Source organism: Filicampus tigris, chromosome 4 (assembly GCF_054856515.1).
Source record: "Filicampus tigris isolate MCC_2025a chromosome 4, RoL_Ftig_1.0, whole genome shotgun sequence".
Lineage (NCBI taxonomy): Eukaryota > Metazoa > Chordata > Actinopteri > Syngnathiformes > Syngnathidae > Filicampus > Filicampus tigris.
Genome location: NC_141220.1, coordinates 7124979 through 7152467, shown reverse-complemented (window position 1 = coordinate 7152467; position 27489 = coordinate 7124979). Strand labels below are relative to the sequence as shown.

At 39.4% G+C, this 27489-nt stretch overlaps 1 protein-coding gene and 1 pseudogene across 1 annotated transcript in view; both read right to left on the bottom strand.

Annotated features, from left to right (window-relative positions):
* ranbp10 (RAN binding protein 10) overlaps positions 1–22295 on the bottom strand; it is a 43678-nt gene extending 21383 nt beyond the window's left edge. Inside the window, exons 1-3 of the mRNA XM_086028786.1 lie at positions 21940–22295; positions 10211–10322; positions 6687–6739 (exon numbers count right to left, since the gene is read on the bottom strand). Coding sequence (XP_085884912.1) covers positions 6687–6739; positions 10211–10322; positions 21940–22138 — 364 coding nt within the window. The 5' untranslated portion in view covers positions 22139–22295. The remainder of the gene's footprint in view (positions 1–6686; positions 6740–10210; positions 10323–21939) is intronic.
* Positions 22296–25913: 3618 nt separating this feature from the next.
* Positions 25914–26900, bottom strand: LOC147148344 (uncharacterized; annotated as a pseudogene).
* Positions 26901–27489: the final 589 nt, after the last annotated feature.

The following is a 27489-nucleotide window of genomic DNA, read 5'->3' as shown; positions in this document are numbered from 1 at the left end:
GTTACGTTCCCCTTCATCTAGCAATTAGCACGGGTCTTAAACGTAGGTGGCCAATACATACCTAATTCAAATTCAACTGCACTAATAAACTAAGCACCAGAGGGTGCTGGAACTGCACAAATGGAAAATAACCTAGCCTTTTTAACCAATGTGCTGCTTTTAATATCTGTTGCAATGTTGCAATATTGTCATTATCGTTACATCCTTTATAAAGTGTGAAACCCCCCCAAAATTGGATTTTTTTAATACATTCGTACAGGACACCATCTACAGGACATCCTTAAAAAAAAAAAATAAAAAAAAAAAAAAAAGAAAAGGAAATGCCATCATTGTTTCTTAAATGGCATGTTTTAAGGTTTCGTTTACTATGAATAAAATATTTTTCTTCCATCACTCTTGGTTTTATTGGATTGTTAAAAAGTTCAGTCTTTTTTTGTCACCCTATATTAATACATATACTGTACACAACGAATTGATGGCTTACTACTTTTGAAAGCACAGGTCAAGGATAATACAGTTTGCGCGCCGGCAGTGTCTGCCTTTTTTTGCATCTCCTCCTTCTCCATCCACTTTTCAGCAGCAATGCTAAATACAGCTACATAAATAATGCTAAATAAATCTTGTGCTTTTTATTTTAATGTATTTTCATTTTTTTATACAAAGTATTTTGACATAAATTTCAACTAACGGTGAAATCCGACGCGCGAAAATGTGTGTTACATCGCCAGTGTAGGAACAGAACTCGTTCATAAAATGAGGACCGGAGTATATTGATATAATTCAAATTTACACTGTGATCCTTGCTCTGCTGTGCTCCTGACTGGAAGACCACTGCAGTCTGCACTGCCCCGCGCACCCCTGCCTCTCCTCTCTCGTGCACAGAGGGGAAAGGGGCTGGAAGAGACACTCCGGCACTCGTCAACTCGTAAGCTACATTGGCGGCAGAGAGCACGAAGGAAGAATTGGTTTGATTAAAAAAAAAAAAAAAAAAAAAAAAAAAAAAAAAAAAAAAAAAAAAAAAAAAAAAAGGCAGTGGTTCAGCAATCTGGAGATGGTTTGGTTTTAAAATATCAGATGAAAAATAAAATCACGTTATGCGTACAGAGTGCAATAAAGTTATAGCAGCACTACTGTTGGGAAATGTTTGAGTTGATAGTTTGTTTCTTGTGGAACTGGTTGAGACTGGTAAGATAAGAAATTGAGTTAACAAAAAGGAAGAAAAGGAAAAGGTATTCTCAAGATGATTATTTTCTTTCTTAAACTGAGCACTGCATTTTGTTCTCTCTTTACATATATAACTTTTACTTTGGTTTGGTATATTGCAATGTTCCTTATTTGCATCTGTGGATCTGTCAGAAAGAAAATCTGTAATTTGAATAATAAATCATTTATAGTAATCAAACTAAAAATGTTTATTGCACTTTTCTTATGAATAGATCTCAGAAAAATATATCTTTGATATGTAAGATATATTTTTAATTAACCGTGCACCTTACGGAGCTTCAATTTGAAAAAAAACAAAAAAGGTACTCATGCTGTTATACAGCATTTATGTTTACGTTTTATTTGTTGAAAAACTGAGCTTTTTTTTCATGAAAGAGGTGACGAAACCTGTTTATTATTGATTCATTTGATATTGCCACTGTTCACTGAAAAAGTTGGTTTCAATAAAACTACTTGTGGCATGTCATATTTGGCTTTGACTGAACATTTGCTTTCACGAAATAAATAAAAATATTGCGATATATATTGTATATCGATATTAAGCCAAAATATGTTGGGATATGACTCCTGGTCCATATTTCCCAACCTTATTACATCTGTATTGAGAAGCTGAGAGAGGATCTGAGCCTCCAGTAAAGTATATTCGTTTATGTCTTGTCTTAAAATGGTCCCAGACGGCCAAGGTACAATTATTAATCGTATTTGATTATTAATTGTATGTACTGTATTTATAAAGAATGCTATCATAGAATGCTATTTTTCCTCATTTAAAAAAAAAAAAAAAAAACACAAAAGTTTTTTTTGGGGGGGAGGCTGGAAATGATTGACTTCCATTAGTTTAATTGAGGAAAGATTTGAGATACCAGTATTTTGAGTTTTGTGTATGGTCCAGGAACAAATGAAACTCATCTCAAGGTACCACTGTAAAGCACTTTTCACAGGAAGGAGTCAAAAAGTGTTTTACATAGTTAAAATGCACACACACACACACAAACAGAGTATGACGAATATAGATATAGGAACTAAGAAGGGGGAAATGAAGTCCTATTGAGATACCGGTACCTGCTCGATTGTTTCAATTTGAGCTGAAACCGTCCTCGGGTAATTAGAGCACTTCGGTTGAAAAAAAAAGCACTTTTTTCTGCCTCCAGTTCTCGGTTATTTACGTGTTGACTGTCAGGATGAAGAAGTAAAGCTAACCGCAGCAACAATTTTTCATGCTATACATGACAGTAACATGCTGCTAACGTGGTAAGAAGGCCAACTTCAAAATAAACCCTAGTTACCAAATTGTATATGGAAATCAATGCCTTGGTGTGCTTTTATTTTGAAGTTCCCGGCAGTGTGTCGTGGCATAACGGCTGATTTAACTCATTTTCCAGACTGTGTTTGAGTGGTCGTTTATTGCTGTCACTAAAACTAAGTTCACAATGCTGGTCTTAATGCTCAATTCGGATTTTGGGTGAAATCTGTTCTTTTGTGTGTAATATGACCTCTGTCCGTCTAGTGTGTGAACATATGCGTCCCTAAAGTGACTCGCATATGCAGAAGAAGAGATGACGTCACTGGAAACGTAGTGTTTATGGAAAGTAATGGTGCTCCAGCGAGTAGGGGCCACGTAATTATGTTTTTATTATCTTATATCTACAGAGGAGTGATTCGCGACGAGGTAAAAATCAGAGCTGGTCATTCCGTCTATATGACGGACCGGTCCGTCTATCCGTCACTGACGGACACCCGTTATGCTCACGGTTGACAAATGACGGGTACAATTTTAAAATAAGCGACTAAGAATAGTCGGAAGCCCTTGTATTTAATCCGGTTTTCGTCTGTAGTCCGCCATTAGTCTATTTTTGGCGGCGGGGATTCGATGGCAGCGGCGAGCGCGGCTAGAAAAATAGTGAGTTGTAGTTGCCTGGGGGACAGATTTGAGTAATGGACCTGGCTGTGCTGGTGAAAATTTTGTCAGAATCGCCGACTGAAGCCCGTTTAAAATTAGAGGTAGACCGGCCTATAGACAGGTACTATTTTTTCCAAACGGAAAAAATGCGTATGACGGACGACGGAAGGGTACCCACGCTGCTAACGGATGACGAATGACGGATGCTTAATTTGCAGTAAAATGCCCAGCTATGGTACAAATACTATATTTGGGGGAAATGAAGTGAGGCTTTTCGATCTCCTTTCATGGAGACGTCACTAAAGATGACATGATGTCATTGCTGTCTACGTGACACCTATCATCACCATAAATGTCCACTTTATGTATCATGTTTGATTCATGTGGGACTAAATTAAAGTTCAATATGAAGCCAATACTGTTGCTCAAAACAAATTTGAAGATTCACGGAAGACTGTGTTTCAGCCGACGTGAAATGTATGATGACGTCTCAGGCGGACATATGCGACCTAGTCAATCAGATTGCGGTTGCATTGCAAAAAACCCTATATGTATCCAATCTCGGGCCACATAAGAAAGTGATCCAGGTCAGATTTTTAAAAAATTGCAATTGAACCGTTCAGACTATCATTGAAAAAATTTTTTTTTTTTTTAATCAGATGCAGGTCGCATACGGGCAAAACAAAATCTGATCTGGGTCGCATTTCCTTGCGGTGTGAACCTAGCCTAGCTTGCTTCCGACAATAACAATACAACGTTGTCCTGAAATAATGTTCAAACTAAGGGCTTTTAAAAAAAAAAAAAAATCATATGGCTATCTATCACCATAAATGTCCACTATATGCTTCCTGTTTCAAGTGGGATTCAATTATTAAATCAAATATAAAGTCAATACTGTTACTCAAAACAATTTAGCAGATTCAATCTACCCGCTGCCAGCACTCTCCCTCCGCCCACTCAGAGCGCATTTTGGGCGCTGTATAACGTCAATGTCGGATATATGCGACCTGGCAGTTCAGACTGCGGTTGCATTGCAAAAAATCCGATATGTATCCGATCTAGGACCACATATGAAAGTGGACTAGGTCGCAAAAAAAAAAAAAAATCTGAACTTGAGCCGTTCAGACTGTCATGAAAAAAAACAAATTATATACAGGTCACATATGGGCAAAAAAAAAATCTGATCTGGGTCGCATTTGCCTATGGTGTGAACCTCGCCATAGTCTCCTATTCCTTAACAGCAAGAGCGTAACAGTAGGCACTAAGAAATACTTGAATAAGTTTGCGTTTTTATGAAGTCAATGTTCTTAAAGCAGGTCCACTGATAGTGTAGTGGTACACACGCCTGAGTTGTGTGCGGGCAGCGTGGGATCAATTCCCGCTCAGTGACGGTGTCTATGTGTGCCCTGCGACTGGCTGGCGACCAGTTCAGGGTGTAGTCTGCCTTCGCCCATTGACGGCTGGGATAGGCTCCAGCAACTCCCCGCGACCCTATATAGGATAAGCGGTTTGGAAGATGACATGACATGACATGTTCTTAAAGCATGTGGGAGGGGTATCATTATAAAGACTTTTTATGGTCTCTATTAGGGCTGCAACTAACGATTACTATATTAAATGTGCATCGGAGTGCCTTCTATACTTGTCATTTTGTATAATTTACATACTTGTGTGATTTGTGTTTGAGTAGTCTCTGTACGGTGAGGTATTAGATTAATCTGCTGACAGGGATATTGCCTCTAAACCCAGGCTCACTGCTCCAACATGTTAATGAAATGGGCAGGCCTCCACAGCGGGATCAGACATAGAGGTCAGAAGTAGAGAACATTGTACTACTAAGGGACACACGTGCAAATGCTAAGATTCATGCGTTCCCTTTCTTGCGTGGCTGCGTAACATATGCACGCAAACATGTAGTCTACAAAATAGATCCAGGGAGAAGAAAACGTAGAGAAGTTCTCTCACAAACAGTCAGGGGGTCCAGAATAGAGAGACAAATATGCAGTACCAAATGAACAGTATTCATTCAGAATAAAGCAATCAACAGTAATCTGTCTAGCAGGGCTACTGTCCATCGGAATCCAAAAATATTTTCATGACTGTTTGGACAGAATTAGAAAACACATTCATCCATGGAACCTTGTTCCGTCCTGTTCCGCCCTATGACACATTGGAATCAAGAAGAATGATCTTTGTGAGTCCATCTAAAGTGAGATGAACTGGCTGCCCTTGTGTCCACTGCATTCGACAAACCCCAACTAACAAAATATATCTTGACTGGTCAATAAGCAGGTCAAATGGCTCCAGAAAGACCTGGAAGTTCTGCACTGAGACTTTTGATTGGATACGAGAGGCCATAGGCTTTCGTCATGCTTTCAGCTAGTGTAGTGTGCTGGTCCATTCAGTGATGTCATTGTATGTGGGTAAACGTGACTGAGTGAGTGAGTATGTGCGTGCGTGTGTGTGCACGTGCGCATGTATGTACTGTACATAGTACAAGCGAATGCGAAAATAAAATTTGAAATATATTTAGATATATTGTTTATTTTTTCATGTGGTAGGGAAAAGAAGGGTCTGAAAATGGCTGCAGGTCAGAGCAACAACAAAAGGACGTTGTGTAAGGAAGAATGGTAGAAAATTCATTCTGATGGTTGTGCACGTTTGATCTCCAACTATAGTAAATGTTTGGTTGTGGTTATTGCTACAAAAAGAGAAGAGAGCAGTTATTAAATCCAAGGGTTCACTTATCTTTTCCTCCTTGCCCTGTGAATGTTTACATTATTGTTAACAAATATATGAAAACATATTGGTGTAGTATTAGTTTAAGCAAACTGTTTATTATTGTGATTTAGATGAATATCAGACTACATTTTATGAAAGAAAGAAATTCCAAAGGGTTCACAACTCTTGTTTTGAAATTCTGGTTGCCCCCAGGCAATGCTAATCCTGTTTGTAACTGAACATGTGTACCATTGTTAGGACAACTGATGAGTCCAGAGTCTTTTTACACAAGCTAAAGTCATAGGTTCACAATGTGGAGAAGGTAGGAAGGATGTTACCTGTATGTTGATTGCTGAACCAACAGATTAGCATCTCTCATCAGTTGACTTTCGACAAGTCCTGGTTGGCAAGTGGAATGCCATCCAAGAGCATTGTGTGACTAAGATTACTGGTTAAAGGAATAAATATTATATTTCTTAATGTCTTTGAAATATTTCAATCAACTGATTCCTTAAAGAACACCCAAAAAGCATCAGTACATCAATCAGAAGAGGATGTTTAGGCGTAAGCAGTGCAAACCAGGGCACATTTTAAAGGCACAACACACATCATTCCTGCACCTCCTCCCACAAGTGTACAATCCTTACAAATGGAGCATCATTTAAAAGGTCAATATTCAGGCTGTCCAATGACAAACTTTATTTACAAGAATCATTGTTAAAACTGACAAGAATCATTGTTAAAACTGAAAAATAATTTATCAAACACAAATTTCAAACCTTTTTATTGTTTACCAATTGATCCAGGTGTTGTCATGCAATATCAGTCACTTGTTACTCACCAGGCAGTCTATTCATGTTGACCCCTTGTGCAGACAAACCGATTCCCATGTAGCTGCATGCAAACAATAAAAAAGCAGAAGGTGTTAACCATCAATGCTTAGCATTAATTCAAGTTCTACATAAATATATATTTATAAGACCAACAGCTTCTTTTGAATTTAGCATTTTTACTGCACATGCAGTATTGATAATGAAACTTGGGTTCATGTAGCGATAAGGCATTTTGGACATAATATTTCTGATCTTTTATGCCTGTAATGCAGAGACATAGGTGCTCGAGTCAAAACTTGACTCAAGTCAGACTCTAGTTGTCTCAGGATTTGAGACTTGCGTGCCACAAAATTGGGAACAACTTCATTTGGGACTCGGTATCAAATTGTCTAGACTTGACTTAGACTAGAGTCGGCTTATTTATAGTTTGAAATCTGCATTTTAACACGCCTTTTGAAAGAAAAAGGGCAGAAAAGAAAGAAAAACAGTGTTTTTGTTTCATTCACGCCAACCCTGGTAAACCAGTTAGTGTCAGTTGTTAATGTGAAGTGGGAACCTAAACACCAACAGTGACAGGAGCAACTCCAAGGATTATTATTTATATTAATGGATTATCATTAGGGGTGTAACGGTACACGTGGGTGTATTAATACGTTTCGGTATGGCATGTTCGGTTCGGTCCACTTATTACCGTGATCTTACGCACGGGTGCTACTGATTTTTGCTCGTGGGAGAGGAGGGTAGCGGCACAAGAGTGAGAGCCAGAGCTCGAAGGTCCTCCCGTACACTGCGGTCTCCTGTTTGGGAACATTCTGTCTTTCCTGTTAAAATCGCCGATGGGGAAAAGTACGTGGTTATGTCCCAAAGTTGTGTGATGACATTGCAACATGAGATTAGAGGCTATGTTGCAGATAGCACGTCTAACACTTTCTTAAACGAGGAAGCAAAAACGTCAAACTTAAATAGCGAGATTTATCATATTGTAGCGTCAGACGTATTTTAATTATCACGTTTTTATTAATCCAAGTACAACTGCTAGCGCTCATCTTTCTCCGCCGCTCCACTCGCTTGCCGTACGATGCATTCATGAACCTTGGAAACATCACAACTCAGCAACACATAAATCCGACCACAACTCAGATAACCCAATTCCTTACAATATGCTGTTCAACATTCAAAGATTTCAATGCCTAAAAAGCTTATACAATTTCATAAAGACTTTTTAAAGTTACTGTATTTTTTTCATTATAAAAAGAGTTTTAATATAGTTAGCAATGATTGTAACTGTTATGTATGTATTTTTTTTCATCACAAAAAGTGTAATGTGTAAAGTGTCATGACAACTTGTCTTTAACTTGAATACTTAGATGTGTCATAGGCTGTTGCTGCTGAGTGTTTAAAGATTTCATTGTCTTAATAATTTACAAAATTAAGAAATCTTTATTGTTAGTGTATTTTTTATTCTGGTGTAATTCCTCAGAATATCACCCGAATGGTTCGCTTTTATTTATTTTTTCAAAAGAATGTACCATTTACTTGTCATCTTTTCAAAATAAACATTTTTTTTTTAATCTGGTTTTTTTTTGTACCCAAAATATACCGAACCGAAGTTTCCAAAAAAACGAACCGATCCGAAATGTGATTTAGCATACCGTTACACCCCTAATTATCGTATCAATGACGTTGGCCAAAATAGGATGGCAAAACTCATAATTTGCACCTCACGGAATGAAAAAACACCGTTTAACTTCAACATTTCAAAACCCACAAAGACAGTTAAGCTAAAGTCACAGTTTAGCTAGCGATACGAACATTGGTTTGAGATCAGTAGAAAGCGTGAATTGTGTGAAAGTTTTTTTATTGGATTAATTTGATGATGAAATCTTTGACGTTATTGGATTGAAAAAGAAAATCAACGTAAAGCACGGACCTGAGAGAAAACTAAAATGGAAAATAATTTAATGTAATAATTATTCATTATTCTTTCATTTTTTGGGGAGAAATGTACAAGCGAGATACAAGCGAACAGGAACATTATACTTTTTTATGCTGTCTTCATTGTCCTATTTTTGCAAGAATTCATTATGTGTGCCAGCACTAGTCAAACACGGCAATCTGATTAAATTGTGTGTGTGAATTAAACAGAAGTTGTTGTTTTTTTCAACTCATTCATCTCTAGAGATTGCTATATGAGTCCAAGAAGATGTATTTTAATTTGTCTGGCAGAGAGTGAGTTTTAAGGATTAGCTTTTTAAATCAGATTGAGCATGATTTCAGGATGGTGTTCTGTTGACGTTAGTGGCAACAGTATATGATAGCAGTATAAAGTGGGACAGCAACTTGAACCATGCTGAATCATGAGAACAACCATTGCAAGTCAGCGTGTCCGCCATTAATATATCTTTAAGCTAATACGCCACTCCTCTCTGGCTGACGTACAACGTAAGGGAACTTGATTCATTTCCGGTTCTGTTTAGCCCTATTGAGTCTAATTGTCTCTCCAGAGTCCAGACACTTACACATTTGCCTATTTTGCTGTTCAAAGTTGAATATGCTCTGCTTTAACACAGTTCCAGTCAGACTTCTGTGAAGTCCATACCCAATCACACAAGGATTTAATTCCAGTGTTAACCGATTATGTGTCATTCTTATTTTAGCAATTTGCATGACTTCTCCATTTTTCCCTTGATACTTGTCATAATGATACTTGTCAGAAGTATTACTACAGACTACTTACTGTACTAGCTCAAAAGGGTGCCTCTACTCAATATTGAGCACATGGTCTAAATACTTATGACTATATGATATTTCAGTTTTTCTACTTTAATAAATATGCTAAATGTTCTACATTTCTGTTTTTTGGGGTCAAGATGGGGTGCTGACTGTACATTAACTCATTCACAGCCAAGGTCATATTTATTTGTATTTTCACAGTTCAGCCATTCAATCCCAGGAATTTATTTTTGTATTTTTCAGTATTTTTCAAACGTTAGGGTAAAAGAGTGTCTGAAAATTTATGACACTGAATGAGTTCATTAAAAATAAAATGAACTTTTTGATTTTGGCAAATGGCTGAAATGACAAAGAAAGTGAAAAATTTCAAGGGGTCTGAAAACTTTCCGTACCCACAGTAGGTGATGTGAGCCTGTTGTGCCACATTAACTCGCTGGCAAACCTTTACGGGACAGATTCGGCAGTTTAATTATCGGAAAAAGTAAACACTGGTCAAAAAATGTTTACAATATTAATATTTTCAATTAGAAATTTCTCTAACGCATCACGTTTTCATAAAAACAATATAATAATATACGTAATATGGTAATACATTTAGTAGTATTTATGAACTAAGGGTTAGGCTCAGCAACAGGTGGAATTTTTTCTGAAATTTCCCAGCTATAAATTATGATGCATCGTACAATCTGCATTGCACAAGCTTTTATAGGCCCCCCTAGGGTTTGAGAACCCGGGACTCTACATAAATGACAAGTAGGGAAAAACACTAAAGCTGATATTTAAAAAGGTGTCTGCTTACCCATCTCGACCTTTACTGACAATTTTGACTTCAAAATAGTAGATCCCACAGGCTGCAGGGATTGGATGTGTGGCTCGTACAGATGCGGCATCCTTATGATTTTTGCCATGCCCTGAAAAAAACAAAACAGAAACACAAAGCTAGCAATTATGCTTACATGGAACAAGTTGCATGAATTCACTTCAGGATCAAAAACATCTGGTTTGCATTCACGTATCTTTTTGAGTTAGGGCATCTGTTTTTTTATCATTGAACCCCAACCGGTAAGCATGTGTAGATTCCGATTTTAGATGAAGGACCAGTTAAAGAAAAATACGTAATCAAAACTGTTGTAGTATGTTCGAGAAGAATACGTTTTAAATACAGTCTGTATTAAAGATCTAAGTAAGGGTCACAGGACTAATGTTTTCCATCTAGTGCAATTAGATGCAAGCACAACAGTCATTCCTGTGATTTCTTTTGCAGATTTCTGCTAATGCAATTGGCCAGATCGTGTGAGAAAATGAATCACCATTCAGTAGTGCATTACAACAGCTACTCTATATAGCCTCCACAACATGTTTTGGCACATAAGATTGAGGGAGTTCACCTACCTAAATACTGTACGTAACACGTCATTGTGGTTCTATTTAGGTGTGCCACATGAAAATGCAGACAGGTTGTAACCTTATTCGAAGCCGCTGAGTGTCACTGGCGAACGTGAGATATTGTGTATGACATCTGTTAAGGATACCTTTTTGTAGAATGTTCATTATCAACTTATTTATATCATGTAAGATTTGAATGATAGGCATGAAAATGGTATTTTATAATTACAATATAAATTACATTATAACATGCTTAGTATCCACATTTTAGTCTGTAAGTCAGATTCAAATGATAGTGATTACTGTCTTGCAAGTGTTTTCTCCAGGTTCTCCGGCTTCCTCTAATCCCCCCCCCCAAAAAAAAAAACATGTGCCTTAGGTAAACTGAAGCAGAAAATAGCATATGTGCGATGCAATTGACTGGTGACCAGTCGGGGGTGTATCATGCTGCCTCTCGGCCTCCAGCTCACCCGCGACTCTTGTGAAGATAGATGGATCCAGGGATGGATATTGGATGTGCGTCGTCTGTATCATAATTCGCTGACATCGGGCCAAAACCTCTTAAGTCACATTTTGGTGAATTTCATATTTTTCCAAAAACCTATACCTTTGATCTTTCCACAAGCATAGATGTTATTTTTACACATTACTGACCAATCTAAAGTATTGAAAATGGCTTGCTCTCTTTCATCAAGCAATGCTAATGGTTGAACAAACTTGCCATTTTTGGAGTTTCCTGAAAAGTCACTATTTTGGAGGTACAAGGCCCGATGTCAGCATTATAGAGAGCTGTGCTAAATAACTATATCATAGTGCACAATTTATTGTTTTGGGATCGAAATTGTGATCTCAGACAGCGTGAATTTGCAATCGTTAAAGCTTTTTTTTTTTTTTTTTTAACACCAATCCGATGTTGGCCAACTGTGACCGACACTTACCCCGTCCCGTCGGGCAGACTGTCGGCACGTCAAGCTGGAAAAATATACTGCAACGACAGACAGCGACGCTGACCATTAAAGTACCTTCTACGCATGCGTGAAATGTATTACTCCTCCATACCATCGGCGGCGGTAGCCACTATGCTTCATGGTTAGAAAAAGCCAACCGGAAAGCTAATGGCCCGGGGGCAGATTATAAAATGTAAGAAACGCATTCAGCTATGTTTTTCGCTCACAATGAACTCACACGCGAAGTAAACCCTCATGTTATTGATATAATATAGTGAAATATTTACATTGTCAACCCTCGCTCTTGTACTTGTAAGAAGATTAAGGCAGCAAAGGCGTGCTCACCATTTATCCACATTTGTCATTTCCCATTCGTGTTCCGTGCGCTGATTCGCTAGTTAACAGCCAATCAGAGTGACCAAATGTCACGACTCACGACGCCGATTCAACATGGTGAAACGCCCACCAGACGCTTCCTGACAAGGTCCAATGTTAGGACGGTGTTCGCTACATCAACCAGACGCTTACGGATTGGTGTATCTAGGCCTTTATCTCCCAAAGCTCACCAGTCAGGAGCGGCATGCTACTTACTCAGGTCTACTTACGCAGGTCACACTAACCAATAAGCTCTGAGCTGATTAAAAAAGCATCACGTCCATGTCACACAGTCACCCATCCTTCCTGAGTCTCATTTCCTGGCCGCTTGCAAACATGAGGCTAAGCTAACTTGCTCTGCACAATGTCTATGGTAAGCAGTTCCAAGCTGTAGGATGAGGATCCTCTCCTCTAGAGCCGCTTTTCCATTGTACTGGTTCCACACCGAAACGGCCTTGCTCGGCCCTGACCAGTCACTTTTCTATTCCACTTTTTCGGGGCCGTGCGTTTACAATGGACCCGCTCTTCAGAATCTCCTCCTCTGAGGTGGTTCTAAAATTCAGGCCGACAGGGACTGTGACGTCACTGTTGTGTGACTGGCCAACAGATCTAGGCTTTTCCTAAGCGGCAGGTCACTCTACTGCACACACAAATTTCCTGGTTTTATAGCCAGCAAAACAAAGGTGGCTGCCAAGTCATAAAAATACAGCATACAGTACACGTGTGTTTTACAACAATACATAACCATATTTACAATTTCACATGAACTAATGGAGGAAATAGTGAAGCTTGGGGTAAAAAAAAAAACAAAAAAACAATAATAATAATAATAATAATAATAATACACGAGAGCTCGCAACACTCCCCTGCCCCTGCTGCAATCACTTAAATCCAGGTGGAGCCTTGGTGGTCCCGCAGTTCGAAGGTTGTGGCCCCCGTTTTGGGGGTGGCGGCTTGGGGCTGATGCCGAAAGACTATGGCGCAAGAGAGTGAGGACGACGCACCGTCATTCAGTATGAATTAGAGCGAGGACTGAGTTTTGCGTGCAGCTCATGAAAACATTTACCCCAAGCTTCACTATTTCACCCATTGGTGCATATTCAATTGTAAATATGTTTAAGGTTGTTGAAAAACACTGTGTGCAGTGTATAAACCAGGAGTGCCCAAGTCCGGTCCTTGAGAGGCCCTATCCAGGCTGTTTTACATGATTCCCTCCTCCAACACACCTGATTCAAATGATCAGAATCGTTATCAGGCTTCTACAAAGCTTGCTGATTAACTGAGATCATTTCAATCAGGTGTGTTGAAGGAGGGAAACATGTAAAACATTCAGTGAGAAGTAGTAGGTTTGGCCGGGACCTACGTCTGCATTAAGCGGAATAATACTGTGTCCAACCTCTTTCAGCAAAACGTGACCAACTTTACTGTGTAGGTACTGATACGCCTCAGAGCTTTTGCGATTGCTGATTGCATCACTGGCTGAAGAGACAGAGTTTGGAAAGTACTTAAACGTGACTGTATCTTGTCGCTGGCCTCTCTTTTTTTTTTTAATGTTGGCCCCCTACCCCGCTACATAAGCAGGAAGCAGGATTGAAATGTTATCTCTTCTAAGCACCAACAACTGGAGTTCCCACATTGTTAAAGTCTGTAACTCTCATAGAAAGTTGACTAGCACATTTTCCATTTAAACAAAACATCGGCTTTGCAGAACTGGAAGTCTTTCACGCAAAGGCTGATGGGGCGTAGGAATAAGGTGAATAGAACACATTAAAAACAAGCATAGCTGCATACAAATGGCTGTACGTTAAGCAAAAATCAAACATGAAAAACATCTAAACGCAAGACAATTAAAACCATAAATGAATATCAATGTCAAAACAGTAAAAACAATCAAACACAGTAAACACAGTAAAACACTAAAATAAGTCTTAGAAGGCTCTAGAATGCCTCTAAATGGTCGCATTTTGGACCTAAAGTTTGAAACAGATCTACTTGCATAAGTGCGACCGATAAATGATTTTATTTTATTTTTTTTTAGTTTTTTTTTTTTTTTTTTTTTGCTGACTAAATTCCCCATCACCCATTGAATTAAAAGACTTATCACTGAAATAACGCAATACAGAAAAAACAGGATGTGTGTTGAAGCAAGAAAAACTCGACCATCACACACCAGGGTACAAGGGCAAAAGACTCGAACTTGATGGGACATGAATTGGGGTTAGCCTCATGTCCCTAGTTTTGACTAGACTAACATCAGCTATTTTTAATCATTTGTTCTTATTTGTCATAGTACACAGTCATAGTCTTGAATGCAATGGAACAGACACGTAATATAAAAAGAACAATCTAAAATAATCACTAAAATTTTAAAGTATTACAAACAAACAAATCTTGGACTGGTTGCCAGTCAGTATAGACAGAAAACCATTCACTCTCACATTTACTTTGTTTTTTGCCTGCACCAAAGACAGGCGCTCAACTAAACTGCAAATTCTGCTGTCAATACCCACTACATGCACATCGTGTGAAATTTGCTGATAAGTATTATCAGCAAATTTCGTGCTCTGCACAGCTGGCCTTAAGAACTTCTATATTTTTAGTATTTAAGGTCTAGAACTTTTACTTGGGTTTATCTTGTGTCAAAAAAATTAAATGTGAATTGTAAACTTAGTAGTTTCTACAAATATTGATCAGAAATACATGAAAATAGAGGCAAATGTGACTATTTACTTTGCAAGTAAATTTACAAAATTTACATTAAATTTATGTGCATCCCTAAACTTTCTTCCAGCACCCCTAAAATTTTAAGTTAGGAACTACTTTGTTCCTCCAAGTAAAAAAAAAAAAAAAAAAAGGTAGTCTGAAGTAGGGATGCACGATTGGACAAATAACTATTGGACTGATATTGGGGAAAAAAGTAAATTACCTCACATTCATCAGTCCGATCGCATCTCCAATAAACCATCATTGGTGTGGTTACTGTCACTTTAAGAGTGCCAATCAGCAAGCTGCATATTTTAGGAGCTAATATGGCACGGCCATCACCAGTGTGGCCTTTTTAAATGACAAAGACTTTTATTACATACTCAAACTTTTTTTCTCCCTTGAAATTTCAAGCTGACGTCACCTTGCAGACACGTGTTTACCAGAACACTACAATGTTGGCACCACACGTTTGTTCTTTCATAGACAATGCGCGGACATCAGTTTTTCCACGGACATATGAGTGTCTGACATAAGTCGGGTTAACTTACTATATTTAGGACCAGATTGGATTTCACAAAGAAGTACAGATATGAGCCACAAATGTCTTGGGAAAAAAAAATTATGGACTGATAAGACCATGGTTGACCTCCATCAAAGTGATGGAAAGGCCATATTAGGGAGAAAGAGTTGATCTGCTTATGATCCACAACACACACCCTCATCTACAGTATGAAGCATGGTGCAGGTAATGTCATGGCTTGGGTTTGCATGGCTGCTTCAGGAATGGGCTCACTAGTCTTTATTGATGATTTACCTCATGATTGGCAGAATGAATTCTGAAGTCGACAAAACCATTTAAAGTAGTAAAGTAGCCAGGCAAGCCAAACCCGCCCTCCACCGCGGCTCGACCCCGGTTCAAAACAAACCATGTAATCAAATTTGTTTATTTGCTCTGACGTATTCTTTGAGAACAACGTCACTTTTCAAAATGACGCAAGGGGGAGATGACAGTTTGTTAACATCATTCAGCATTAAATATTGCATGGCATTTATTAGAAATAACTTCGAAGCACCAACCTTCATATTTGCATCCAAGAGCTTTCTAAGTACAGTAGTAAAATAAATTTGTATCTCGACAGTCATGTAATTATACAATAACAATAGATTGGGTTCAATGAAATCTACGGGTTTTTTTTGGTGTGGAAGCTAAATTTTAATCCCAAAAGTTGTGGAATTGGCACTTCTTTATAATTAAAATTTTGTCATCAACATTAGCAATGTCAGCAATTAAAAAAAAAAAGAATTCAATAAACATTGTACTGCAACTCTGTTTTAATGATAAATACAATACAAGGAAAAAAAAAAGCGTGCGTGTGTGTATATGTGTTTTTGTCCATGCAAGTGAGGCTTCATGCAATATGCAGGCTTAGTGCTAAGGCCCACCACACAATGCATGATTCTTCCGAACCTGACTTGGACCAGACCAAGCAAAAAATGGACCCTACAGTGTGAACTGCGCAAGTTAATCCAATAAAAGGTAAGTGTCATTCAAGGAAGCAACACAAAGGTTGCGACAAAATTGCTATTGTGACCAAGAAAGAAGCCCCTGTTCCAAAATCAACACATTCGAGCTTGACTGAAATTTGCAGCTGCCCTCATGGACAAGCCAACCGTGCCTTTTAGACAAATGGTTTGCAGTCAGATGAGACACTTATTGAGGTATTTGGTCACAAGTATGTTTGCAGGAGTCAAGGTCCTTATAAAGGACGTGACTGAGCTGGAGCCCATTCACACTTGGGGCGGGAGTTGGGATGCACCCTTCGCCATTAAATTACTGAGAATGAATTGAAATTGATGTTTGGATACAATTACATCCCTATTCAAAAGATTTGGTATCAAAACTGATTTTCAAGGAATGCACACATTTGTTGTGTACATTGTAATGTGCAATGCTGTTAACATCCATGCTCCTCCATCCCCAGCAGGCACACCGTAAATGTTTAATTTAGGAAGCCGCTACTCCAAAGTAGTAAATAAACTTCACTCGTTGTCATACAATGTAAGCGCAGAAAACTAATACCGTATTTTCCAGACTATATTTCTAATTCAGTTAGTTTTAATTCATTTTTATAATAGATTTGTTAGTTTTTATTCGTTTTAGTTTTGGGGAAAATGCTTGGTTTTAGTTTAGTTTTTATTATTATTTATTTTATTTATTTATTTATTTTTTACAGTAACAAGTGTTATTTATTCAAATAAAGGTAACATTTGAAAAATGTATTAACTTACTAACAATGTATGAAAAACCATCAAATAAAACATAACAGTCCACTTAAACTTAAGTGCAATAAGGCCAAGAAAAGTGCAGTGCATGAATGCTGCTTCTAAAGTGAAAATGCAGATGAAACAAGCAACATAAAACATAACATAAAAACCTGGCAATTGAACAGGAGAGTGCAGAATTGTAACATCACATTTAAGTTCTTCCATATTGAAATTGTGGGTGTTTGTGATAGAGAGAGAGAGAGAGGTTTTTCCCCTCAAGCAATATGCCGCGCGAGACCCGTCTCCGTGACAATGCATTTGCTTTTGTCCGAGACACAATCATAATCAAAATAATCCCAAATGGGGCTGTGTCGTTTGCTCCCAACTTTCGCCATTATAATGTTGTTTTAGTTTTGTTTTATACCCATCAGAACTAATTGTAAACGCGTTACGTCACTTCACACGTCGAGGTGCCGTACAACTGTCGTAAAACCGGCAGCGCCGTGTTTTACATTTTAAATTATCACAAAAGCTTACAAAGACGAAAACGAATGGTATTTTCGCTACGATTATCATTCGTTTTAGTTAGTCTTGTTAGCAGAAGAAAAGGGCTTCAAGAGCCGCATGAAACCGGGAAAAGAGCCGCATGCGGATCGGGGGTTGGCCAGGCCTGATTTAGCGCCTCCATTGTGGCGAACGGTGCAACTGTACTTAGAATACGATGTTGCCGCAAAGGGACATCAATCGCACTTTGTTGAGCAATATCAAGCACTCTGGCAGGAGGCGGGCACACAATTAGCTGGAGGCGGGCACCTCTCAATTTTGAATACAGGAAAAACCCTGCCTATACATATACATACATACACAGATGCATACATATACAGTGTCTGTTGTTGATGAAAGCAACCAACCACATAGCATGGAAGAACCGCTTTGCAAAAGGGCCCTGTCAAGCATCAGAAAACCTCCCTGCTTTTCAAAGGCCCAATAGCAATACCCAGACTACACCCTCACCCTACCATCCTCATTTAAGTGTACGCTTTGTATAAGTGCACATAGTGTTCTAGAGCGCGGGTTACAAGTGTGCAAAATTGCAGAGTTGGGACAATGTGTGTTACGTTATGGATTTGTGACACTGTGCCGGATCTGTCACACATGGCGGAATCATTGTTGTTTTGACAATTTTGCTGCTTAAATTGATTACAACTGCAGTAAAGTATTGGTAAAGTAAACACTCGGGCTTGGGTTTCCACTTGATGGTAGCTATGGCCCCACTATTTGTGGCTTCTGCACAATGCGCAGAAGGTTACTAATCATGGTAACTACACTTGGACAAAATACATAGGTGACTTTAAAACTGTGAGTGAAATGAGTAAATTACACATAGACTAATTTTGAAAATGTAATAATTTGAGTATTCACATATTAAAATACTTTTTTGGCATAGGCACAGTAATTCCACCGAATGTCGCCAGCTTTCCACTAGTTTGGTGAAATCCCCAATGAATTGTGGGTAATATGCTTCGGCTGAGAAGCCATGGATGCAGGCTCAGCTATAAGCGGAACAAGGACGGAAAAGGGGCGGGGCGACTGAGCATTTTGGAGAATTGGCAATTGGGAAACCCTATACACACTTTTACCCTCGACAGGAATGCGCAAATAGTACCCTCGACAGCAATGCGAAATTGAAGGGCACAAGTGTGGTCGTGAGGGTACTGAGATCAGGCCAAAGTAACAAACTGCTCATTCGCTACCTTTCACAAATATGCAACACAGGCTGCAGCCTTAAAAGAAGCCTAAAAAATAGCCTTAGTTGTGGACTACTTGAAAGTGTATGTGAGATAAATCTTAATGACTCATTCCCTGGCCATTGTAATCAAACCATAGTATGGGTGTGGATGAAATTAAGAAAAACACAATAAAAGTAATTTGAACAGTAATAAAAGTTGCAAAATGCGATTTACAGAGTTAGGTGTGCATGTGGACCATGCCTCAAATTGCACCATACTGTATTACATTCCTGAGAATTTTGGGGTTCATTGCTGTGCTAAAAGGAACAATTTCAATAATTTTCATTTCATTTCATCAGAACTTGATCCCATAACTCTAATAGTAAAGAAAATGCATGAATCTCTGATTTTCTGCAGAAACTGCCCTACATTAACTTTGTGTACAAGAGTTCAATGGTCATTCTTATTTACAGAGCTGGGCAGTCCATCCCTGGGCCGGACCGGCCATACACTTCGGCCCAGCTGGAGGCCCATTTTTGGGGCTGAGGGCTGGGGGGGTGACAAATTTTTAAAAATGGCTGGACTAAGCATGGCCGGAAGTGGATTTTAGTCCGGCTCACTAATCGGCCCTCATGCGTTTGACGTGGTCGCGAGGCGGCCAAATTTCACCTCAGCCTACTCAGTGAAAGGCTTCTTTTTAGGCTTCTTTCTACTCCCGCTTCAGTGCGAGCGACAACTGCCGCATTGATTCACGTGACCGACGCATTGTCCTGTTGGTGACAGGTCTCTAGTCATCTCGGTCCTTTTATGGTTGTAGCAGGCACGATATCCATTGTTGTCGCTGGCTTTTTGAAGCGACACCCCCGACTTGTTTTAAAACTTGTGTCAATGAGTATATTCAAGCTGCACGCAGCACTTACTCAAGGATGACGCTGGCACATCAAGGTGGAGTTCATGCACTTCATCTGGCGTTTTCCCTACTTCCGGAAATATGCCGTAGCAAACCTGCTGTGTATTGTGGTTTGCTGGTATACTTTTATTTTGAAGGCCGTGAAGGAGGGGAAGTGTGCAAAATAAATAAGTAACTTGTTGACGAGACTTCTGGCCGTCTGTTGGACCCAAATAATTATACAATACGACAAAACCAACACCGGGGCTCGCAATGGAAGTAATCACACGCAGTTGGGTAAGTAGTAAAGTACTAGTGGTGCATTTTGAAGTGTGTTTGAAGCGTGTTTGAAGCGTGTCCACAGCGGGTTTGAATAGTAAATTAGCCAGCTAATCCTTAAAAAGCCTCTGCCGTTCGCATCTCTCCCGCGGCGGCGTCAATCACGGACACTTTTTTGGGGGGGGGCGGGCGGAACGGGTCGGGGGGGGTGATCATTTTTATGAATAAGGGCGGGGGGTCGCGGCCGGAAGGGTACCCAGGTCAAGGGTGGAGGGTCGCGGCTGGATCGGCAAAAAAGGGTCAAGTGTCCACTCTGTTTATTTATCTTATACACGAGCCCTGACACAGCAGGAGGGAAATTTTTGGTCAAAATAGCATCCAAACCACAAGGGTGAGGGATCCGGGCAGTAGCTGGAGCAACGAGCTAGGAAATAGCTTAGGAAATAGCTATAAATGACCTATTATTTTATTAACCTTAAACACTTTGAGAATAAATTAAGTGAGGAACCTTTCATGCACATGACATGGCATGTTTTAAGTAAACATTATATGGATTAAATGGAAACTATTGATAAGATCATTCACAGACTACATCAACACAAAAACCTTTGCATAGTAAGCTTACGGTATATTAACTAAAGAGTGACATATATTAAATCAGACCATGCTTCTATCAATAGGAACAGATCAATTCTGCATGAAAGAATCACTGGATCACCATCTCTGCATGTCAGCCTAGATTTAAACAAAATGTAAGGCCTTCTGCTGCTATGCACAAACAAAACGACATTTACCAGGTATGTGAAACAGAGTATTCCATTGTGCATCATCTTATTTGAGTCATAAGTGATGTAACCCGAATTCAGTGTCTAATTTAGCTAAATAGAAGCCACCTTTTTTGACAGTTTGACCTAATAGCAAGTAACAGAAAACAAACCTTAGAGCCTGTCTTGATAGAGATTAGACATTGTATTCTATATGAAATAAAAACAACTGCCATTCTTGTCATCGGGATGGACGACTGATTCTCCAGCAGGACAAATACTTTCTGGATTAGGCAAATGTCGACGATCACATTGACAACAAAATAGGTTTATTTGGCCTTATGTATGCGCAGAGGCCTCCAGCAGCTGTTGAGAACGAGCTGGTTGGCTGTTAAGAGGCATCAGACTGTTGTTGTGCTCGAGACAAATTCGGATTCAACTGAACTGGGCCGTTCGTCTCATGAGGCACACCGTCAAGCTAATTTGCGTATTTTTTTCTTTTTTTCTTTTTTTTTTAAACCAGAACGCTAACAAGTATGAGATATTGTATTTTGGGTGCTATACTTCGTGGCAAAAAAGAAACCTCCAAAAAAAAAAAGCAATTGGATCGTTCCACTCAGTGCTGTCGTGTTAAAGGTTAACACGTATGTTTCGTATCCATCTTGTGGCCTGTTTATCCTGTCATCCTAGCTCCCCACTAGCATTCTAGTCACAAGTCAAAACTAGATTCGGAAACGTTGGTTAGCCATTAGGCCAACTATCGCGCATTCATAGCTGTTAGCTAGCTCCTAATACCAGCAGAACCCTCAATGTACATCACAAACTGTCTCTGACCCAGAAATACAAACTATAGAGTGCGTAAAATACGATGTCATGTCAGTGCAAAAAAATAACGCCGAAAAATAAGGAAAGGAAGCCGAGTTGATGAAGGGTGAATTTCAGTATTGTTGTTGGATGAGTTGTCGAGTTGAGTGAGTTCACCATTTGGACATTTATCTGAACGTCTGAGAAACAAAGCAAGGCTAAGGGCAAAAAGGCAGCTGGATTGACTGGATTCACCATTCACACCGTCAACATGATTATAAGTGAAAGACAGATAACCATCGTGACAAATACGAGCTAACACACTCTATCTGTATGTCTAACGTAACGACCCCCCCCCCCCAGCACGAAGCCAAATCTCTAACCTTTGTAATGGACCCTCAGGTTGTTCTGTGACAGCCCAATGTAGCTGTATTTATCCTTGGGACTCCATGATCGGGGTAAAGGGGTCTCTTCCTCGTTCACGGCCGGGTAAAGCCGTTTGAGTCGCTCATTCAGCTCATTCTCTTGGTAGTTAAAAACAGGATCCCCCAACGACAAGCTCCCCGCACCAAGCTCTGCCATTTTTGACTTGTGTCTCAATGTTCGCTTATTTCTATGCAATCCCCGTGTCACTTCACTGGGACTGTACGCTCAAAGTGAGAGGGGACTATGAGGAGAAAATAGCAGCGGTGTGACATCCCCGGATAAGCAGCAGAATGTAGTCACTGTAGGCTAGAACAGTGCCCTGTGGGTATTGTAGTTTTCAAATACGCTCTTTGATGCTAACGTTTGCAGAAAAAGACTACAATGGTTCCCTATTGCACCCCGAGGGGTCCTTCGCTAACCAAGGCGACTAGAAAATGTAGTTTTCCCAATCAAATGGGCTAATGCAAAACGTACACACTTTTATACAGGTTTACGTTAATGGTCCCTCTTCATATTAGATATGTTAATCAAGCAAAGTGCTATATCATTACTATTGTATGAAATGTTTACTTTGACGTAATAGCGCATAAGAGATAGTAAAACACAAATATAGCCTGTAATCCCACAGCAAACATGTCATGGTTTTAAAGTACGCGGTCGGTCATATAAGTAACTTTTTTGTGTGTTATTTTGATTTTAAACTAACGCAAATATTCGTTTCGGGTTTTAGAAATCTTTAATGGATGTTTTTATTGTTTTATAATATTCGTCATTTGCATTCTCTCGACGGAAAATTAAGTTTGCGTTGTTTTGTCAGTGAGACTTTCACCATTGAAAACTAATCAGGCGCGCTATGGCCAACTATACGCGTATGGGGGTCTTTCTGTTGTTCTTCGTTGCTTTGGTAACCGGTAGCAATTCGGTGATGTGCGTAGAACCATCCGGATCACTGGGAATGAACAAGAACTTCCAAAGTCTCCATTAAGTCCTTACATTTTCATTCAATATGGCACCACGCAAATATATAAAACTTCCACATCTAATACCAACTGAAAATCCAAGGCAAGTAACTGGAAACTGAAATGGATTTACAGTGACATTGAGTTTTTAATTGATAAAATGTTGTTTTAGTCAAATATTCCGATTAAAATCCAGATGGGTTTTTTTTCCTTTTTTGTCTGAAATTACTCTGATATGATATCCAAGTCACTGCAAGAAAGAGAGGTTGCCAATGTCAATGGAAGTCAATACAAATCTAGAGCATAGAATAACCAAGGAGAAATAAACATTTACAATAAAATTGTCTAGCTAATCATTGATCTGTTTTCATGTTGAAAATAAACATACATACATACACACACACACACACGCACACACACTTCCACACACACACCCGCACACCCCCACGCCCACACCCGCCCACACACACACACACACACGTACATACATACATACATTCATACATGCATAATAGATTGTAATAACAGTTTCAATCAATGTCGAATGTGATACAAAGTTGTTCTGAAAGGAAAGCAATTTCATCTATGCAGGCCCAGACATAAATACAAAACTCTTGATGGCCCTTGAGACCTACGTTAACAAAGAATTCCATGCTATTAACACAAAATAAGCAACATGTCAGGAGCTAAGATTGGAGGTAATATGATTTACTGATAAATAGACATTACAGAATTAGCACATGCAGTGTGATTAATATTTAATGTACGAAACCCTGCACATGTGTCCACTGATAGTGTAGTGGTACACACGCCTGAGTTGTGTGCGGGCAGCGTGGGATCGATTCCCGCTCAGTGACAGTGTCTATGTGTGCCCTGCGACTGGCCGGCGACCAGTTCGGGGTGTAGTCTGCCTTCGCCCATTGACGGCTGGGATAGGCTCCAGCAACTCCCCGCGACCCTGTATAGGATAAGCGGTTTGGAAGATGACATGACATGACATGACCCTGCACATGTTATTATAGAGGAACTCAACCCAAACAGATTTTTTTTCAAGAATATGTTCCCAGCAGGCCCACTAGTTGAAACACGTCATTCTGAGTAATTATGCGTTTGTGGAATATAAATTAAGACGCAAAATGCACTAATTTTTAGCCATCTCTGCGGGCTGCCATTTTGTCTTCTGTCGACTGAAAATGACATCACAACTGGTCACAACGACCAATCACGGCTGGCCTGTTTTCTGAATCTGACCCGTGATTGGTCGTTGTGAGCAATTGTGATGTCATTTTCAGTCGACAGAAGACAAAATGGCTGCCCCCAGAGATGGATAAAAACGAGTGGATTAACACTTATTCCACAAACGCAATATTTATCAGAATGCCCTGTTTCAACAAGTGGGTTTGCATAGAACATATTCTTGAAAAAATGTTTGCGTTGACTTCACTTTAAAGAAATACCTCACATATGTACACTATTTGAAGCAGTAAAAAGTTAATATTTTGTCTATAATTAATTTGATAACTTCATTATTTTTCATGTTAATTTCATAATGTTGAAAGCGATTTTAAAAATAATATACAGTGGTACCTCTACTTACGAACGTCTCTTCATACGAAATTTTCAAGTTACGAAACGCATCAACAGGAAAATTATTGCCTCTTGTTACAAAAGAAAATTCAGGATACGAAAGGAAAAAAATACAGTATGGGCTGCTACTCGCAGCTCCGGAGTTTCCTGAACGCAACATACTAATAGCTGCTCTGCCGTTGGCTATTACGTGTCATCTGAGCAGTTGTGATGTCATTTTGAGTCGACAGAAGTGACAAAATGGCCGTCCCCTGAGATGGCAAAAAGGGGGGGGGGGGGGACTTTGCTGCTTAACTCATATTCCACAAAAGCAATACTAATCAGAATGCCATGTTTCAACTAGTGGGCCTTCTGGGAACATATTCTTGAAGAAAATATATTTGGGTTGATTTCCCCCTTTAAGGCTACTTGTTAATTATCAATCAATCAATCAATCACATTTTATTTATATAGCACTTTTCATACATAAAAATGCAACTCAAATTATATTCTCATGTAGTTTTAGGGGCACCCATGGAAACACGTCTGCGAGAATTCCTAGTGGAACGCAAACTTGAATATGTGATCCAGACATTTGAGGATGAAAAGGTAAGCCGCTGCAGCTGCTGTATGTGCTTTTCAAGTGTGTGCGTTGTGTATTTTTTCCAAAGAGTAGGTAAAATTTTCTTGAGAACAATTTGACAGCATTTATAATAGAATACAGTTCTTGAGCAAACATTGGATTGATAAAATCTCACACTGTTACTTAAAAAGGCTCGGAAAAAAACATTGAGAATAAAAGCATAAAGTGTACACCATACAGTAGCCTACTTGGTCTTGAGTAATTTTTTTATATTTCATTATAGATTTATGAGCCATTGCCTGTATATGTGGTTGCTGTCCAAGGTGCTATTGTCGTTAAGAGCAAGGGATCTATTTTTTGTGTGACCTTTAGGACCTGACAGTAACAGGTTAGTTTCTAATCATTTCATATACTGTAAAAACATATCCTATTATTAGAATTGTCATCTACTGTATCACATCATCTGATTACTATTTTAATTGTTTCAAATACCTGTAAACAAACTGTGTCCCTCAGATTCAAGTATAAGTCAAGTGCTTGGGACATGGTATATGGAAACTCCCAGTTTGATTCCTCCATTAATATTGTGCATAAATAAAACACATCCACATCATATGGGACCGAATTTAAAAATGCACAGCTATCTTTACACATGGTCAGATCTTCAGTCAGTGGAACAAGACAGTCTTCTGCGCCCCAAATGTAAGGGGCCATGTACATGACATCAGGTTCTGTAACGTTGATGTTCTTGGAGGGCCTTATACGGTGAGCATTCCTAACACCCCTGATGTCGTTCAATAACTCCTGTTGAGGAAACATGAAAATGACTTAGCTTTGGTATACAGTGCATTTTAAAAATGTGATTATAATGAGTGAAATATAGTCCTCTTTATTCTCTGCCTGGTTAAGAAAAACAAATGGCAGGCGTCAGACAAAATCAGATTATCTCTCAAACCACTTTTTACTGTGTCTTTGTTCACATAAATATGATTTTTTTAAATCAATAATATTATTAAGGGTAATTCAGTAATAACATTAAGGGTAATTTGAGAAAATGTGTTATTTCAGAAGCGTGTATCAAACTGGCAACCCCTCCCATTAATGAGTAGCCAGGAAGTATCTCTCAGTTTGAAAAAGGTTGGTGACCCCTGGAGTAAAGCTGTATAGGCAGCTTATCTGAATGATTGGCCTGAAACAGAACTGACAGGGCTTTGTCAACAAAATCCCCAGTGAAGAACCCTTCATCCTTCAGTTCTCCGAGAAGAGTGATCCAAATTCGATTCCTTCTTTTCTCATCACTCCCCCCCAGCTCTCAATTCTCTGGTTTGCAGTACTTGCCCTACAATATAATTTCTCTCCGCAGCTCTGTCATCAACGTCATTTCTCCTTAAATACAGTTGAATGTCTGTCGCCACGACGTTCTCTGTGCCCATGTCTGTTCGTATTAGTTTGGGACGCCGCCACAGCCTTCCACTGCTTCCACAAAGTACTCCCCGATAACTTTGGGGTCACTGTTGGTCAGAGCCGCCCTCAGCCAAATGACATTACGCGAGAATCCGTCAATGCAGCCGTTAATGCATATCCCATAAGTCTTAAGTTTGTCGTATGAATCGATGTGCCACACGAATTTGGTCCGTCGGCAAAATATTGCCTCCTTCTTAGCCGATGGGTCCGACGAACTTGAGAACTGACGGGGTCCAGTAGAGAGAGGAGGATTCTGACGTCTTTTTTTCGGATACAAGTAATATGTTGATTACATTACGTATACATCCACCGGTAACCGTGATCCCTTCCGGAGCCTTACAGTTGCTGAACAATGACATCGATCCTCCGCCGTTAAAGCAACCTGGCTCTCAGCAGTCTATTCAAATGCCACTCGGTGATAATGACTCCTTGCAATGCCAGGCCTTTCATGATGTCCTTGTGACTCATCCCTAGCCTAAAGTAAAATTCGATCAAGCTGCCTCTGTCCATCGTGTAACTTTCCCTCGACCTTTCAACTTTGAAAGAAGGTGCGTTCGATTTTCATTATCAACTGACCCGCAAGGGCCACGGCTACTTCGTGCACACTCTCTAACTGCTTCATGCGCACACTGTAACTATTTCGTGCGCACGAACCGTTCGTGTGCACAAAGTAGTAATTGGTGTGCACGAATAAGTAGTGGTATCTTAATTTACGACTGCAAAACTCTGCTCCATTATGGACATAATGTCCACAATGTCGCCAACTGCGTAAAGGATTGAGACAAAGCAGATCTTATCTTGGGAAGTTAAGCTTATCTCCCGTTTCCTGCAAATACTCAGCACAGCATTTGTTTTTAATGTCCCCTGAACGTCACGTCTCCTGTCCAGCTGTAAATCACTGCTTGTCTTGGAAATGTTCACTGTACACATACGCG